The sequence below is a fragment of the Phycodurus eques genome, chromosome 17 (assembly GCF_024500275.1).
Source record: "Phycodurus eques isolate BA_2022a chromosome 17, UOR_Pequ_1.1, whole genome shotgun sequence".
Taxonomy (NCBI): domain Eukaryota; kingdom Metazoa; phylum Chordata; class Actinopteri; order Syngnathiformes; family Syngnathidae; genus Phycodurus; species Phycodurus eques.
Genome location: NC_084541.1, coordinates 14148907 through 14167936, shown reverse-complemented (window position 1 = coordinate 14167936; position 19030 = coordinate 14148907). Strand labels below are relative to the sequence as shown.

General features: G+C 40.8%; 3 protein-coding genes across 3 annotated transcripts; 1 reads left to right on the top strand and 2 right to left on the bottom strand.

Moving 5' to 3' along the window:
• Positions 1-1310: 1310 nt before the first annotated feature.
• On the bottom strand, positions 1311-4941 carry ufm1 (ubiquitin-fold modifier 1). Its single transcript, XM_061702189.1, has 6 exons — positions 4879-4941; positions 4718-4774; positions 4168-4225; positions 3093-3132; positions 2729-2761; positions 1311-2204 (listed from the first exon to the last, which is right to left on the bottom strand). Coding segments are annotated over exons 1-6 (294 nt in total). The 5' UTR covers positions 4881-4941; the 3' UTR covers positions 1311-2100.
• Positions 4942-7287: 2346 nt separating this feature from the next.
• LOC133415912 (solute carrier family 22 member 4-like) lies at positions 7288-15709 on the top strand. The gene is made up of 12 exons (XM_061702455.1): positions 7288-7594; positions 8054-8159; positions 8195-8271; positions 9862-9941; positions 10033-10187; positions 11642-11813; positions 13017-13153; positions 13904-13994; positions 14231-14445; positions 14669-14851; positions 14923-15058; positions 15175-15709. Exons 1-12 carry the CDS (start codon positions 7388-7390, stop codon positions 15242-15244), a joined length of 1629 nt encoding a protein of 542 aa, XP_061558439.1. The 5' UTR covers positions 7288-7387; the 3' UTR covers positions 15245-15709.
• On the bottom strand, positions 15569-18323 carry LOC133416371 (solute carrier family 22 member 4-like). The gene is made up of 4 exons (XM_061703223.1): positions 18135-18323; positions 16642-16824; positions 16415-16550; positions 15569-15590 (listed from the first exon to the last, which is right to left on the bottom strand). The coding sequence occupies exons 1-4, from the start codon at positions 18145-18147 to the stop codon at positions 15569-15571; spliced, it is 354 nt and encodes a 117-aa protein (XP_061559207.1). The 5' UTR covers positions 18148-18323.
• Between the last annotated feature and the right edge of the window lie 707 nt (positions 18324-19030).

Below are 19030 nucleotides of genomic sequence, written 5' to 3'. Positions count from 1 at the left end.
GACAGCAATTAAAATATCCTATTCTATCACCCGGAATTTTGATGAATATTCCTAAAGTTACCGAAAATACACACAAATGAAAATATTCCAAATGGTCTGTTCCAGGTCAAATTTGGCCCATACCCAAAAATGTATTTTAGATTTACCACTGTGTTAAATCAAGGAAAATGGTGGTAACGTCGGGAATCTTGAAACTGCAAGTGCCAAAAATGTATTTTTCTGGGACAGCGGTAACAGTGAGTAAAAAGGAGCTTGAAACAATTATGCGAAATGTCTGCGTTCCCATCACATTTACACAGGGTCCTTGAAGGGTCGTGGGGGAATCTCGAAATAGTAAAACAGCTAAGAAGAAAAACAAATAATAAAAACAAATCATACATACTTTGTTCAGAGGGTGCCTTGACACAGGTGTGAGATCTGCACCTGCAAAAATACTTTCACTTTTCTCTTAAAATATTGAGGATTAATCATCATTTATTAATGTCAGAAATGCTATTAACACATTTTGAAAACATCTGTAGTTCCTTGTTTGATAAAGACTATTATTGTAAAGATATTCTTGGCCCGGGTCAAAACTGATTTGGAACTTAGTGTGTATGCAAGGAAAATTAACACTATGTAAAGGTTCTCTAAAAAACCTCGCTCACAAAAAAAAAAAACTGTCACTTTCTCCAAAACAGCTGTAAAAAGGGAAAAACAAAAACGTGAAACTTAATTTCGGTCGGATGCTTGGAATGGTACACAGTAGCACCATCTGGTGGACAAATATATAAGCAGTCCAAATTGATATTTTACTATAAAGGATTGCATTCGTTTATGAAAAACGTGGGATTCTTCTTCTTTTTTTTTTTAAACATTTTCAGTGATCCATTTATTGTGACTACGAATAAATCTTTTTTTTTTTAACCCCCCCCCCCCCGTAGCTTTGTCCATTTTCGGTTTATTAAAGAAAGCAAGATCACTCCAAAACATTTAAGATTTTCCTTTTCCCCCAAAATGGCAGGCACGATGACGAATTTGGTCAAAATATTAGAAACCGCAGCCACAGCGACAGCGACCAGATCACTGACCAGCTCTCACCACAAAGTTCCTGGCTCACAGCTCAGGAAATTGCAATAACAACGATGTGCTGATTGTTTTTTTTTTTTTTTTTTTTTTTTTTTTAAGCATTACAATAACGATGAATCAGTGTCACACTTGTCTGTGGTTAACTTTATATACTTGTCATTTTATTGAATTAAAAAAATATTTTTATTATTTTTTAAAAATGAAGTTTGATGATTGGCTGTGAGGGGGGTGGGGGGGATCGCATGCTTCTACTTCCTTATGGGTGTAAAAGTATGACGTTGACTTTTTTTTTTTTCTTCTTCATTCAAAGCTGGATTTCCACTTGAAGTTTCAGGGACTTTTAGTTCTTGGTACTTTAAAGTGGATATAAAATGTCTACACACCCCCTGTTCAAATGCCAGGTGTTTGCAAAATTAAAACAAAACCATTGAGACCAAGATAAATCATTTCAAAACTTTTCCAAGCATAAGACAAACTCAATTGAAAATAAAAATCTTTTTGAGTGGGGAAGTAAAAATAAACTGAGATACTGGCTGCACAAGTGTGCACACCCTCTTATAAGCAGTTCAGAATTAACCAATCCCATTTCAACATTTTGCTTGTTTAAAAAAAAAAAAAAAAAATTGACAGAGTCCAAATGACCAATGATAAATCCTTGTTACATTTGTCTGTGGTTAAATATACATATATATATATATATATATTTTATTAGTAGAACCACTGGTTCGTGGATCTTTACATTTTGACAAAAGTTCCGAAACACACAATGGTCCTCTAAAAGTTCTGGGCCGAGGTTCTTGTGGCCGGAACGCGTAATTAAACTACCAAATTTGGTCCAAAAAGTAAGATAGTGTTGCGTGTCATGTGAATGGTGTTTTATTGTCATTTACAAGGTTTAAAAATGTCGATGTTTCCATACACTTACTGAGGGATGAAAAATGGGCAGCATGCAGTGTGTCATTGTAAGTGTATAGACACGCACACAAACACACTGTAGAGCAGTACATAAATAGGACACGAGGCGTGGCTGAATCACGGTCTCCTCGGCGGAGACGAGCGGCGTCTGTCTCCTCGTCCTCCCACTCGGTCTCTGGGAATGATGCGCAGCTCCGAGCCGTGCTTTAGGAACACGTTGCCTGCGAGTACGCGGGAGAAAAACGTAAGGACGGCATCGGGCGTAGCGACAAAGCGACACAAAAGTGGAACCTCGGTCAGGATTCAGGATTAGAGATGGCAGATTTGAAGCATCCTGCTTCATTATGATTGAGCTGTCAAATGTTACGGATCGTCCGTATTTTGTTACAGAAATTACTGGATGCTAACTTGCCTATAACATATTGCGCTAAAAATTGTATTTGATTCAAAAACATTTCAAAAAATATTTAACTAATGATATACATTCGTAAAAAACTTTTGTTTAAAATCTTAATCTTGCATAGGCAGTGGAGGAGTGATAAGCACATCCACCTCACAGGTTCGAGGTTCAAATCCGGGTTCCAGTGGGAAGTTTGCATGTTCTCGCCCTGCTTGCATGGGTTTTCTGCGGGCGCTCTGGGTTCCTTCAACGTTCCAAATACATGCATGCCAGGTACCTTACAGATGCTTACTTTTAGTGACTCGTGTATATCTTGCAATTCAATAAATAAATATCGTGGCTCACCTGCTGTCTGCGCAGGGTTGATTCCAATTCCGTCTGCGAGGAGAAAATGTCGCGTCAATGACAACGTCGGGGAAAGATCACAGACACGATGGATAACTATGCCGTGATGTTAACGGCCGAGGCACCGAAAAATCAACGCTAACCTGATAAAGCTCACCGTCCACTTGTTACACTCACCGGCCGTAACATTATGTACAGTAGCTGCATCAAAAAAGCTGCTTTTACAAATACAACCAGGAATCCAGAAATCCCATAATGCATCCAAGCAGGATTTTTTTATTCTTTCATTATTTAATACATTTGATGAAAAATCAGTAAGAGTGTAGTTGGCGCTACCTAGCAGGAAATCATTTCGTAAACTCACCATTGGTGATGATGGCGCTGGTGGCTGATGGCACCTTGAACTGCAGACAAGGTAAAGAGGAAATAACGTAACGTGATAATACGTTTATCAGTGCATCAGCCCATTGCTGAGCACTTGAATGGCTCGGCACCCAACACTCCACACAAAAAACGCACACAAAATCACAGCTGAGCACACAATTGCAAAAAAAAAAAAAAAAAAACACACTAAAAACTAGACTTTACACCGATCTGATCGGCGTTATCGGTATCGGCCGATAATTAGCATTTTATGCTGATCGGCTTGGGGAACGTCATCTAAATGCTTCAACACAAATTTAATCGAGCACCGAGAGAATTAGAGAATAAAGAATAATTTGAGCTGGGACGGCGTGCTGGCAACCCTTGTGAGGATAAGATGTACAGAAAATGGATGGATGGATGGATACAGTACACAAGTATATACAATAAATGAACAAGTGACGTAAATAGACACATTGCTCCATCTTGTGATAGGATCGGTGATCGTTTTTTTTTTTTAACTTACTGTTCAGTCCCAAAAATCCTGATCGTGTAAACCCTACTCAAAACGTACACACAGCCATCCTACCAATCGAAACACTAACACGCACACACGAAAAATAGACATGCCCACACAAAAACACACACAAATATTAGATTTCCCATTTTAATTGATTCACCTCCTTCGCTTATTGAAAAAGCAAATAACGACTGACATTATTCAAAACAAGTGTTGCTCCCCCCCCTTTAGGAATTTGCTTTATTTCTCCTGACACCAAACATGCTTGCATACAAGCACAGCTTGGAAGCACATACCGCAGGTCAAACGCTTCCAAAATGTGGCTAAATCAGTGTTTTTGCAACGTACAATGGGCACAGTGTCTTTGGAAATTTGGTTTCCAGGAGGCTCCTTTGTATATGCAAGCAGTGTGAAAAGGATTCCGCTCATGTTGCGTGTTTCTTCTAGGAAATTAAACTCACGAGTCGCATTATTATTATTATTATTTTTTAAACAGTCGCGAGAGTGTTTGGAAAAGTTTAATCACCACTGCCCACTTTGCAGTTAGTTGTCTCACCTCCTCTGCCGCAAATTTCAAAACTGCTGTGAACGGCGTGCTTTCTGGGACACTTAATCTGTTTGAGAAAAAAAATAAATAAAAAATCATTAACACATTACCCTTGTGCATTTTATAAACCTAAATAGATGGTTAAAAATTGATTGAAAGGGAAATTGGCCTTTTATTGTTTGTAAACAAATACCACACACAATGTGTCGTTACGGCCTGCCACTTCATCAAGAGTGTGTGTGTGTGTGTGTGTGTGTGGGGGATCATTTTGACGTAAATACACAAGTATTTTTACGTAACGTTTTTTTACGTAAATACACGTAAGTATCTGTACTTGTAAAGTACAGAGTACTTTTGCCATCTCTGGCTACGAGCATGTGCTAGCATTAAAAACAGAGCTATTAAGCGTCTATATTTCAGAAGCGGCGCTCATATCAAGTCAAACATGGTGCTTGGACTAAAATGCAAGGATAAACGCGGATAGAATTGAAAAGAGACAAGGTTAAAGGCACATTTCGGATCGATTTTAGTCGTTTAGCTGTCAGTGTACTGTACTCACACTTTGAACGGGAGCCGGGGGTCCGACGTCAACGTGATTTTAAACGTTACTTTAGACCTGCACAAGCGAACAAAAATAGCGTAGGCGTTGCCTCAGTTTTAGACAGGTATTATGGGGAAATATTTAGACGAAATGTCAAAGGTAAAAGAGTGAAAACTTACATTTTTCAGGCGAGGCAACTCGGGTTGCGAGCTGTTTACTCACACCCGGAACTCTGAAAGGACCCCTACGTACACGTCATCGATTGAGTTCTAGTTTTGGCACATAACTATGCGCTTTTGCTGTTTTAGAGGATATCAAACAAATGTAATGTAATTTTAAAAATACATAAACGTTAGGTGACACAAATACCAAGAAAATGTGAATTAATTTGTTATTTTGAAACCGGCACTTTTTTCGGCCGACTAACATTTTCCCTAAAGAGCAACACTTGACTGGATGTTTGGATGGATAATGTTCAAACTCTGCATATTGTTGAAATGGCTTACTTTAATATGAAATATACGATTTAGAAATAAAAACTCGTTTCTGACTAAAACTGTTGGTCCCGATGGTGATACTTGGTGCAAAAAGTTTGAGAACCACTGCCGTAACAGATGTAAACAATTCAACATTTCCTGCCTTGCTCGCTCTTATTGTGTCATTTTCTTTCACTTTACTAGCATTAAGTGCGAGAACTCCCATGGTTGTGTTAGCCTTGAAAAATCCCAAATCAAAAATAAATAAATACAAATACTTGGTGAAGAAAAAAAATACAAATGTTTCCAGTGCTGATGATATTGAAGAAAAACACTGATTCCAGGTTCTGTTCCTTTTCATTATGATTTACTTATAAATTCGACATATCTGGGTGGAGTTTTGTGTGTGTCATTTCTGACTTTATGCCATTTACACTTGTTCATACTGCATATTGCACCGTGAGGCCTGGCCTGACAAAACATTTAAAAAGAAAAAAAAAAGCTCAAAACTGAAATGGGTCGATTTAGTTCAATTGCAGAGAGCTCTTAAAGCTAAATACAAACATCTTCTTATAAAGTGTGCAAACCAACAGTATGAAGAGTATACATACGTGAGACTCAGTTGCATTTAAAGTGACAATAAATGGAACATTTCTCGGTGGGGCTGGTGAACCACCCCGGATCCCTCATTGCGGGAGGTGTCCCGTCCGCCGGGCCGCTCTCGGGTGGACGACTGGGCCTGACCCCGCCCCTCCATTGGGTGGGCTGGTGTCCTCAGCCCGCGCGGTCCGGGCACAGGAATTACAGGACACTTGTAACGGTTATTGTGCATGCGAAACGGTGTCAATTCACTTGCATGTGTCGGCAGACGCACACCCCTGGGATTTAATCGCTGGGTGTGGACCCGCTCTCATTGTGACAAATAACCTATAATTATGCAGATTTCTTGTGAATCCCCTCACTTACACTCTAGTCCTACAGATTATCATTTATAATTTACATAGCCACTCCCACCACACTTCAATTGGATACACGACCCCTGTCCTGTATGCTTCCCCTCCTGTTCCTGTCCTGTCCAGTCCTGTCCTTCCCTCACAGAATGTAGCACGACTAACCCATACAACACTCCAATCCAACACGCACCGTTAAATTATGCTAACCTAATATAATCCAAAAATAGTTAAGAGTTCAAATAAATTACCAAAACTCACAACAAAATAACATTCTGTAGTCTATAATACTGTAAAAAATAATTTTGGTAGATGCACTGTTAAATTACAGTGACGATAGTGTACTGCAATCCAAAATATAGTAGTATGCTGTTAAAAACAAATGACAGTAAATGCACTGTAAAATAATAGTAAATTACTGAGATCCTTGCTGCCAGTAATTCAATTATTTTACAGGAAAATTCTTTACAGTGTAACTTCAATTTACCTTCTGTGAAGAAATGTTTTAATCCATCTGTAAATTTGACTTCATTGCTATAATTGTCATAATTCAAATTCAAATTTCATAATCCTGACACCTGAAACAGCCTTTGAAGTGTGAACCACATCTGCGACCCAGGACTAATTTATGTTAAGTTAATGTGATGATGTGTACGGAAGCGTCTTGCTGCCACACCAGAGAGAGCGAAAAAAGTTCCATATGATGTTATTATGAGATGTGTCACATCATAGCGTGATAAGTTTCACGTTTTAACGTGATACATTTCAGATTAGAATGTAAAACGTTATGTGAACTTTATCACGCTTTAATGTGAAATTTATCACATTATGACATGAAATTTATCACGTTATACCGATAATCTTATCACGTTATAACGTGAGACGTATCGCGTTATAATGTGGTATTGACTATTATATATTGCTATACTATACTATTTATATACTGTACTTTTCTTCTGGTCTGGCAGCAATACGCATTTCTATCTAACATTATTTCTATCTGTGGACTTTAAACCTGTTTGGCTATAAAAATGTAATCAGTCTCCTCACCATTCCTGTACTAGGTAGCGGGAGGGGATCTTTCAGGTGGTTTGCTATAGTTTAGTTACAAGTCAAGGCCTGTCTGAAATGATCAGTGATAGTCTCAGGTCTGAGTGTTTTCTTCCTTCCTTCCTTCCTTCCTTCCTTCCAAGAAACAGCGTTATACATTCTTATCTGTACGTTTGGATATTTCCCCTGAAGAAGCCACACGAACACGGATCATGTGGGACTACGATGGCAGCGTGGCCTTCCTGGGGACGTGGGGTCGCTTCCAGCTGATGGTTTTCTTCCTGCTCTGCTCCACCATCTTGCCGAACGGGACAGGCTCCTTCTCGCTGGTTTTTATTACCGACACGCCCCGGCACCGATGCCGGATCACAGAGCTCAACCTCAGCCAGGAGTGGCGAGAGGCAGCAGTCCCTCTGGAGGTACACTGCTATTTTAGGTCATCTCTCCACATTTACTCAAAAAAAAAAAAAAAAAGGAAAGGAGCATTTTTTTATTTTTAAAGCAGATGATGGGTGCCGTAGGAACATTAATTAGTCTCAGTACTCATCTCATTGCATGTAATAGATAACATTTGCTTTCAGGCGTTTGCTTGTTTTATGAAAGCTTATCAACATTTAGAACTCATCAATTTTATGAAGCAAAATGTAAAAGTATGAATGTCCATCCATAAGTAATAAAATTGACTTCGACGTGTGTTGACCTTGGGCAAAAGAAATTAAGTGGCAACGAAATCTTGTAGTCGCGTTAGCAGCAATCCTGATCTAGCAGCATTCTTGCCTGTTTTCGAAACAAAAAGGAAGTAGACATGCATTTTCCACAACAAGTCATTGCATGAACGCTCATCTCGACTTGTGGTTATCACCTGTGTATCCTCCGAGGTTGTGGACGGGGAGCCGCAGCCGAGCAGCTGCCGCCGCTACCGACTGGACTTGCTCCGCAACCTCTCGGCCGGTGGGCTGCTCCCAGGTCTCGACGTGAACCTGAGTAGCCTGGAGCAGGAGGACTGCGTGGACGGGTGGGTAGCCTGGAGCAGGAGGACTGCGTGGACGGGTGGGTTTATGGCACTGAGGTCTACCAGTCCACTGTGGTCTCAGAGGTTAGTTTTTGGTATAAGGTAATTGTTTTTTTTTTTTTTTCATTAAACCCCCCCCAAAATGTAGTTTTGTAGCTGTTTTTTTCTTCTTCAGTTTTTGCTAGTTTACCATGGTCTCCCAGGTCACGATTATTCATTAGAGTAGGGCTAGGTGATGATTGTTTGAAAATGTTACTACTTAAATTGTTCTTTGGTCAGAAAAATTTTTAGTCTGGAAAAAAAACAAATATAAGATTTTAAAAAGCGATTTAAAATGTGTTTTTTTGCAGCTTCTGTAGTTTACTGTGAGTTAACTGATCTAAAAAAAATGGGGAACACACATAATGTCACGATCGGCTATGCCGTAAGGGCAGATCCCAAAAAATAGACTCCAGGTCAGAGGTCCGAACAATTTTAACTAAATGCCCGAGCATGTGATGGCGAGACATACGAAACTAAAGGAACTCACAACCAGAGAGAATCAAAAACAGATAACGCGGGGAGACATGACAAACGGTCCGTGTGGTATAATCGTATTGAGCCTAAATTTGGACAGCGGTCAGAACGGCGGAAAAAACGAGTGAATATTCCGACGCCCACACACTGTCACGGTGCCCCCTAAAAAGGCTGATGATTACAATGCATGACAGGTGCGTCACCGATGTCCACGCCCACCCAGACACTGCAACACAAAGAATAACAACTTGAAACACAGGGCCATGACACATAAGTGACTTTTTTTTTTCTAAAACTTCAACTTTTTAAGGTTTTTCTTGATGTTTTAGTATAATAAATAAAGTATAATATATTTCTCCTCAAATGTATGTCCATTTTCTTGAAAATGTATGACTTTAAAAAAAAATAATTTCACTATAGGGACCTTTTTTCGCCCAAAAGGAGGCACTTATTTTCAAATTACTGTATCTGTAAAGAGGCACGGTGGACAACAGGTTAGAGCGTCTGCCTCGCAGTTCTGAGGACAGGGGTTCAATCCCCGGCCCCGCCTGTGTGGAGTTTGCCTGTTCTCCCAGTGCCCGCGTGGGTTTTCTCCGGGCACTCCGGTTTCCTCCCACATCCCAAAAACATGCAAGGTAGGTTCATTGAAGTCTCTAAATTGCCCGTAGGTGTGAATGTGAGTGCGGATGGTTGTTTGTTTGTATGTGCCCTGCGATTGGCTGGCAACCAGTTTAGGGTGTACCCCTCCCGATGATAGCTGGGATAGGCTCCAGCAATCCCGCGACCCTTGTGAGGATAAGCGGCTCAGAAAATGGATGGACGGATGTATCTGTAAAGATTTCTTGTTATCATTTCTATCATTTCTTGATAAGCTGATATAAGTTAGTGCTTGCTAAAAAAAAAAACTTGTTGACTATTTCAAAGATTGTTTGATATCAAGAGAAATAAAGCAAATCCCCGGGGGGCACCTTGTTTTGATAAATGCCATTGTAATTTGCTTTGTGTAGATAGGGAATATTGGATAAAATTGGAACATTTAAGATAACCATATTTCACAGTCCTATATTCCACCATCAAAGTCACTGGGGAGAGCCACTGTAAGTACCTGATGATTTTAACGACTTGGCAGGAGTGACACTGTCAATTATGCGCTTCCAGTTCGACCAGCCCTTGACCGCCACCATTTTCTTCCTGGGGGTCCTGGTGGGATCCTTTTTCTCAGGAGTGCTTGCTGACAGGTAATGTACTTGCTTGGGATCAAGAATTTGCAGGAACTACTGTAGGTACTAGGTAACTGCTTGTGAATTAATGGCTTTTTTTTTTGCCTAGGTTTGGTCGTAAGATGGTGCTTTTTGCCACCATAATCATTCAGGCCGTGTTCACGTTGGTGCAGATCGCTGCGCCATCCTGGGAGGTGTTCTGCTTGTTTCTCTTCTGCAGCGGCCTTGGCAATATCTCCAACTATGTGTCCTGCTTTATATTGGGTAATTTATTTTTAAATGCCGTTACAGTAAAGCATGAGGAGACTTGTACACAAGCAAAGCTGAAGTCTATTCTCTGAGTTAAAGGGAGCCAGTGCAAAGAACTGCGTACAGAGCTAATACGATCATATTTCCTGATTCTTTTCAGGACTCGACACATTCTAAGTTTAGCTGGAGAAAATAGTTTTGCATCCAAACACTGATCTGTTTGATACAGTGACAAGAGTAAATCTACAGGCCTATGTTTACCTGCCGTCGGTGACATGTAGATTAGCGTGTCATCTGCATTGTTTTGGTGGAACACTTTTTAGGTAAGTATTAGCTGGCCTAATGGAAGCTTGTACAGATAAAACAATAGGGGTCCCGCGATTGACCCCTGGGCACCCCCACTAGGTCATGGAAAGAGTTACCTATCTCAACAAAATACCCCCTGTCCTCGGGGTAGGATTTTAACCAGTTAGAGCAGTTCCATAGATTCCTACCTAGTATTCTAACTTTTGTAATAAGACCACATGGTCAAATGTGTCAAAGGTAATACTCAGGTCCAGCAGAACTAAGACTGAGACTTTGCCTGCATTTGTGTTCAGGCGGCTATCATTTTACACCTTGATCCGAGATGTGTCAGCGCTGTGGTGGGGCCTAAAACCCGATTGGAAAGTATATAAAGCATTACCGGTAACAGAGAGGAGAACGTCAGTAAGCTATTGGTATATAACTTTGTCTAGGACGTTGTCTAAGAATGGCAGGTTTGATACGGGCATCAAGACTAGTCCTCTTTAGAAGAGGCTTAAAGGGACTGTAAATGGACAAAAAAAAAAAAAAAGTCTTGTAAATTTGACACACTGCTTTGAAGTTTTTTAACAAGCCTGAAATCTGGAAAAAAAAAAAAACCATGTAAAATAAGGCTCCAAAAGGAGCCTAGCTGGCTGCAGAGCTATTTGTGTTATAAAAAATTCAATAATTTTAAATGCCTTTAACATTGTGAGAATATTGCACATTCATTGCACGTAAATGTAAAAGTTAGTTCTAAGGAGAGTAAAACTGGCGGGTTTGTTAAAAAAGGACAGGTGGAGGTGTGATTATTTCAGATAACGCATGGTCTGGTTGAACAATTAAATTTTCATGGTCTGGTTGAACAATTAAATTTTCATTTTATTTTCCGGAGGTAGATATTATCCCATAGTTTTAGCAAAGCTCCTGAAGCCCAAGATAACAGGTCAGAATGAGGTCGTGGGGGTGTTCCTGCTCTGAGTGAGCCTGCGAATGCACGGCAAAGGATTAACACTTCCCTTTAATGCTTGGGAAAAATCTTTCCATGTCTCAAATGTTTTGGGCATCGGGAGAAATAAAGCAAATCCCAGATGGGAAAAAATACATTTCTCCTATGGACCCAAAAGGTTTGAGAACGCCTGCTTTACGCCACACAAAATTCAAACAAATTGTTTTTGCTGGCGCAGGCACAGAAATCCTCACGGGCAACGCTCGGGTGATTTACTCGTCGGCTGCTGCATCTCTGGGCTTCACTTTGGGCTACATGACGCTGCCGCTCTTCGCCTACTTCCTCCGGAGCTGGAAGACTCTGTTGCTGGCCATTGGGCTGCCTGGCCTCTTCTACATCCCCCTGTGGTGGTAGGCATAAGGACACTATTGACTTGCTGTCTTGTTTTCTTGAAACTCCAGATGAAGCAAAAGTGCTTCCACTATTCAAAACCTTTGAGCATTTATTGCTATCCTTGATATTCAGCTTAAGGTCAATGTACTCGTACTCCCTTTGGTCTTACTAGTATGACAATTCCGAGCAGTGGTACAACTAGTGAAGAAAAAAAAAAACATTAATTAGACAGTTGTTCTACTAGTGCTCCCTAGTTGTTCTAGTGAACTGTATTGTCAAACTGGTGAGGACAAAGTGTACTAGTACAAGGACCTTAAGATGGAAATCAATGATATCAAATAAATGCACAAACAGCTTTCCATAGTCACACTCTGTACTAAAGTAGAAGTACAGATGTTTGTGTAAGTACTGATTCAACTCCTTTACATGAATAAAGTACAGACTGAAATGTACTTAATAAGTGAAAATAATTTTTTGTTGTCAATTATATTCAATACCTGTTTTGATAACTTGGCACGATGGAAGCAAAAACCTCTGCACAGAAATACGGTAGTATTCCTCTTTTAGCAACTCACACGATAGTGCTCTTTACATGTCATATTGTGAAGAGTTAGTTTTGGCTGAACTTTTTTTTTCCTTGATCAAAACGTTTTTCTCATAGTTTTACTAACCTTGTGAACTGAGTGACAAAAAAAATAAATAAAAATGCAAAATTAGCTAATGATAACAACTGGAAAAATAAGCCTTGCATGTTTTTTTTTTCCAGATTAAAGAGCAAACGTTTTAACAGCACAAGCTAGTGGCTTTTAGGCTGGCACAAGAACAAATATATTGGCCACAAATCATTCTTTGAGCCGTAAAAAAAAAAAAAAAAAATCTCTTTAATAAGGACAGATGGGGAAATAGCTTGCTTCCCCGAATCTAATGTCGTCATCGTTAGTGCTCCCTGGTTCATGTTCCTCCATGTTGCTGCTGTCCCTGTTTTTTCCGCCTTATAAGACAGAAGCTCAAGATCTCAATTACAGTTGACTTAACCTCTCTGTACTTTTACGTATGTCGTTTTGTCATCTGAGGAGAGCCAATTAGAGCCAAAGAGTCAAAAGTACGGATATCTATTTTCAAATATAAAAAGCAAAATGTTGTCAGAAAAATAAATACTAAAATATAGATACCCGAAAAATCTACATCTACTTCACACCCATTGCTCGTGTGTGTGACAGGGTCCTCCCTGAGTCTCCCATGTGGCTGCTGTCTCAGGGCCGAGTGATGGAGGCAGAGGCCATCGTGAAAAAAGCTGCCAAGATGAACCGACTGGTCGCACCAGAGAAGATCTTTGGCGATTTCGAGTTGAACGCAAGTTGGACTTTTGTGTCAATGCGCTGGCTGGACACTTCATTAGTGACAGCAATATAGAGCTGTATAGAAAAAAAATGGTTAGCTGCTAGCGGCTAACCAGACTAAAGGCTGGCAGCAAATAGGACACTTCAAGAAGGGGAGCAAACAAGAGCCTCAATTAATTTAAAAAACAAGACAGACAGCTGAGATGCTCAAGGCAGGTGTGATAGTTACTTACGGCAGGTGGAAGAATTGATAGCAGCAAACCAGGTGAAGGGATAGCAGATGCCAAGCTACTACAAGAAGGAGACAGGATAAGAACCTCAACAGGAAAATAAGAAAGCAAACTCTGGCTGAGTGGTTGAAAGATGCTAGCGGCAGGTGGGAGAGTTGCTAGCGGCTAATCAGGCTAAGGGCCTGCAAGTACCAGGGCACACTAAGGAAGTGAGTGAATAAGAACCACAATGACAAAAAAAGTTGAAAGTTGGAGAGTTGCTAGCGGATAACCAGGCTAAGGGCCGGCAAATTCCAGGAGAGTTGCGAGCACCACACACCAAGTAGGAGCGTTGAAAAGAACGGCAATGTCAATAACAAAGAACACTGTTGAGCGATTGAAAGACGCTAGCTGCAGGCAGGACAGTTGTTAGCATCTAAAATGGTGTCTTATTAAGACCTTTATTTTGAAAAGCTTTGTGGCCAGTGAGTGTAGATTCTACACTTGTTAGCATGGCAGTTAGCTGAATGCTAACATTTGTTGTGCATTTTTAGGCAGATGAGGAGAGTCCAGTGGAACGCTACACTATTTTGGACCTGGTGACTAAAAGAAGCACGGCCATGACGACCGTCCTCCTTTGCTGGGTGTGGTAAGTTCTCACCTATCATCCAGGGGCGGAGCTACAGAGTGGCCAGGTGTGGCCACGGCCGCCCTTGACTGAAAGTCAGCCACCCCGATGCCGATACCCCTCGTGTGTGTTTATTTTCAAAATTTTGTTTGCACATGCAAGGGGGGGGGGGGAATATTCACCCTCCGTGCCCCCGTCAACGATTGGTTTTCGAGGGGCATCAAAAAAACCTAGTCTTGTCTCTGTCTTGTTGGCAGGTTCACGCTGAACATCTGCTACTTCGGCCTGTCCCTGAACACGTCACAGCTCCACGCGGATCCGTACATCAGCTGCTTCCTGTCCGCCGTGGTGGAAATGCCGGCGTATGTGAGTTGTAGCTTGGCCATCCGGTACCTGCCGCGACGCCTCGCCGTGGTGGCTGCCTTCCTCACCATGGGCCTGGCATTGCTCTTCATTCAGCTGGTGCCTCAGAGTAAGCAGCACACCAGAGCCAAGAGTTGAACTCAAAAGCAGTAGTGGCTCCAGGAGCATTATTCAAAAGCTGTAGGGCTCCCTCAATTGTCTTGGTTCAAAACCAGTCTTGTCCTGGAGCATGATTCAAAAGTGCCAGAGCTCCTTCAGCCATCTTGTGCCATGGTGTCGTTCAAAACTAGTACGGTTCTTGCTTGGACTGTTGTCGTTGGCCTTTCCCTTAGGTATTCTGGGTCTGGCCGTAGCCTTGGAGATGTTGGGTAAGTTTGCCGCCACAGCTGGAACGTCACTGCTATATGCCTTCACCGCCGAGCTTTACCCGACGGGCCTGAGGAACACAGCATCCGGGACCTGCGTCATGGTGTCGCGAACAGGAAGCTGCCTTGCGCCTTTTCTCATACAGATGAGTAAGCACTTTTCTGGGAAGGAGGTTGGCGGGGCCAAACATAGTTTGACTTTGACTGTCGGTACCGCACAGACATCTACTTCAAGTATCTGCCGTATATCACCTTGGGCACTCTGGCCATGCTTTCTGTCCTGGCCACGCTCTTCCTGCCAGAGACGTTTAGGCGACCGCTTCCCGGGACCCTTGAACAGATGCAAAAGAGGCAAAGGTGGGATGTTTTTTTTTTTTTTTTTTTTTCTCAAACAATTGACCTCCGAATTATGCTCCTCTGATTCCTTCTTCCTCATTCCGCTAACACACCTTCGTTGCTTTCCCTACCTGCAGAATCATTTGTCCTGACATCTGCAGACATAAAACCTCCAAATCCATAAATGTCTTTGAAAGACAACTGTGAATATTGTTTTTTTATTTTTTTTTTTATTTTATGTATTCATAGAAGAATAAAAGACAAAACATGTCACCTGAGTATTCTATTTTTTGTATAGTAAATAATATCTAATGATATAATATACAATAAATAATGTAAAAACAAAACAAAAAAATCACAACTCCACGAGCTAATAATTTTTGTGATTTCTATTGGAAATATTCGATGTGTGACTAGACATCCATGGACATGCTGTCTCTTCTTCTTTGGTGTGTGTGCATCTGTACATGTTCTTCAACATCGAGAGGACAAAAGAGAGTTTTACACACACACACACACACACACACACAATTACATTGAAAAATCGTGCACACTGAGAATTTACATTAAAACGTATTAATTTGACCCCTTTTTCCTAACATTGTTTAATTAAAATGTATTTATTCATTTTTTAGTTAATTTATCTAGTTAAATAATTTCATAGATTTTTTGTAAAGACAAATATATAATCCTTTGATCCATTTGAAAATGTTTTTTAAATAATTGATTAATTATTTAATTATACTAACAAAAAGAAACAAACTAGAATGAATTAGTATTGTATTAAAATTGTTTTTGTACAGGCACATCACTTTTTATAAACTTAATTTATAAATGTATTTAAAAAATTAATTATTTTTAGAATTCTTTTATCTTATTGAATAATTATTAAATTTTTTTGGGGGGGAATTACATAATTGGTTCATTGATTTTTTTGTATATAGTAAAATGAAAAAAAATACTCATAAAATAAACAATCTTACACATATGGTACATTTAACATTTATTTTATTAATTGGTTAATTATTTATAATGTACCTAATTCTTAGCAATTAAAACAATAATGCAAATTAATTAATATTTTATTACAAAAATAAGCTAGTTGACAAATTTAAACAATTTGAAACCATTTTAGATTTTTTAAAAATAACTTGTTAATTAATTTTAATTAAATTCTAAATAAAGTAGATATTGTCTTACTAAAAGTAAAACAAAAAAAGTAAATATTTTACATAACGGTAAACAATTATTTTTTTTAATTATTTTTTTCCAACACTTCGGCTACAAATCGTGTCAATTTAAAATGTTTTCAGCAGCATATACAAAAAAAAAACAACCAAAAAAAACAACAACCGAAAAAAAAAAAAACATTCCCACCTTTGCATCTTTTGCATCTGTTGAAGGGTTTCGGGAAGCGTTTTCCCAAAACTCTCCGGCAGGAAGAGTGCAGCCAGGACGGACAGCATGGCCAGAGTGCCCAAGGTGATATAGGGCAGATACTCGAAGTAGATCTCTGTGCAGTACCGACACGAAAGTGGTGACAAGTCAAAACGTTAAAGGCTAACTGAACGTTTGGAGAGCCCTTCGCCACAAAAAGTGCTTACTCAGCTGTATGAGAACGGGCGCAACGCAGCTTCCTGTTCGTGAAACCATGACGCAGATCCCGGACGCTGTGTTCCTCAGGCCCGTCGGATACAGCTCGGCCGTGAAGGCGAACAGCAGCGACGTTCCGGCCGTGGCGCCAAACTTACCCAACATCTCCATGGCCACGGCCAGACTCAGGATACCTGAGGTTGAAGATCCATGACAACACTCTGTCATTATCTGTGTTTTTGTTAACTATGTTTTGATTCGATTTAGTTTCGTTTCATGTCGATTTAGTTTCGTTTCATGTCCCATGTTCACAGCTTGTCTACTTGGTTGATTTTCGTCTCCACCTGTTCTCATCAGCCCTGTTCCTTGTTTCAACCAATCAGTTAGTTCCCTGCAGCCACTTGTGTCTTGTCCAGATGTGCCTCATTGTCTCGACAATTTGTTTGTATTAAGCTCTCTGGGTTTTTCTCAGCTCATTGTTGTTGTTGCTCTACCAGGTAATGTCAAGTTTACCCTGTAATTTGTAGCGGTGTGTGTTTTTGTTTCCCTGTGTTGCTTTGTTACTTTGTATCTGGCTTTTTTTTTAGGGGGGAGGGGGGGGGACTTTGATAATTTAATATTGTGATTTTTCCAAGTACCTTTTTTGCCTTTTGTTTTTTTAAATACATTATTATTATTATTATTATTACATTCATCCTGCCTTGCCTGCCTGCATTTCAGTCTACCTTTCGCCTAAAAAAACAACAACAACAAAAACAAAAAAACACGAGAACCCAAAACTGTGACACAGTCCTAGCAGGAATCATACTAGTTTTAAACTATGCCCCAGCCCAGGATGGAAGATGGAGTTTTTAGCTTTTATCCAGACCCTACAAATGGTGGCTGAAGGAGGCTTTTTGGATTTTAACTATGCCCAAACACATGATGGCCGAGGGCGCTCGACTGGCTTAGAACTACGCCGCGGCACAAGATGGTGAGGAAGACGGCCATCAAGCCGAAGCGTCGCGGAAAGTATCGGATGGCCAGGCCGCCGCTCATGTACTCCATCTTTCAACCGCTCAGAGATTTAATTGTTTTAATTATCGTGGTTCCTTTCTCCATTCCACCTTGGGGTGTCCTGCTAGCAACTATCCCGGAAGCTACCTGGTTAGTGGCTAGCAGCCCTCCAAACTGCCTCGAGCATCTACCAACTGCTCACCGCTTTTTTTTTTTTTTTTGGTCAAAGTGGTTCTTATCTTATCTGCTCTCCTTAAATTATCCTGGTAGTAAAAGTCCTAGAAACTGCTGGGCCTCAGGCTCAATAGCCTCTAGCAACCCAGCAATCTGCTGCTAGCGTCTTTAAACTGCTCAGTCGTTTTTTTGTTTTTTTTTTGTTATTGTGGTTCTTATCCACTCGCCTCCTTGGTGTGGCCTGGCAGCTACTTAGCTTGGTTAGCCGCTAGCAAATCCCTTAGTCTGTCTAGCCTGTAGCAACTCTTTTGCCTGCCACAAGCAATTGTCCCACCTGCCTCGAACATCAACTGCTCAGCTGGCTTCTGTGTTTGTTGTCCTCTCAGTTCTTATCCGCTCTCCTCTTTGGTGGTGTCCTGGTAGCTGCTAGCTGAGCCTTTATTGCTCAGTGACTGTTTTTTCTCAATGTCCAACTACCGGAGACAAATTCCTCGTGTGTGTACCCCGCATCTCGCCCGAAGATGGCTGGGATAGGCTCCAGCACGCCCGCGACCCTTGTGAGGATAAGCGGAACGGAGGATGAATGAATGAATGAATGTAAATTTGAAAAACAACACAAAAACAAAACAGGTGATACACACACACCCAACCCCGTTTGGATACCCCCCTTCGGCTGGATGCCAGGGAGCACCGCTCCATCCACGCACCCATTTTCACGCTCCTGATGATATACTGTATAGCTATGTATTTAACTTTTGGAGAAAACACCAGCCAGACTTTAATTCCTTCCGTCCTTTAATTTTCACATTGTTTTGATGGAAGGCAATCGCATTGCCAGTTGCACTGAACTTTGCAACGTTTGACTCAAGCTTCGTGCAAATATTCTACTTCGGTCGCCTTGACTCACTTGTAATGAAAAAATAAAAACGTGAGAGAGAGCTGGAAAGGCTGCGTCGGAATCTCAAGAAACATTAACCTGGATGAGAGAGGGAAAAGTTTAGCAGTGAACCCTTTTGCTTGGGTTACTGCTAGCAACTCTCTGGTCAAACGCTCGCATTTACCAACAGCTCAACCGTTTTTTTGTGTGTAGCTGTTGATTATTTGTTGTTCTTGTCCTTGTAGCTACAGTACTGACCCTTTGCCAAGTTAACCGCGAGACACTCTCCCACCTGCCGCTAGCATCTTCCAAACGCTCAGTCGTTTTTCTTGTTCTTGTGCAATCGCCTCCTT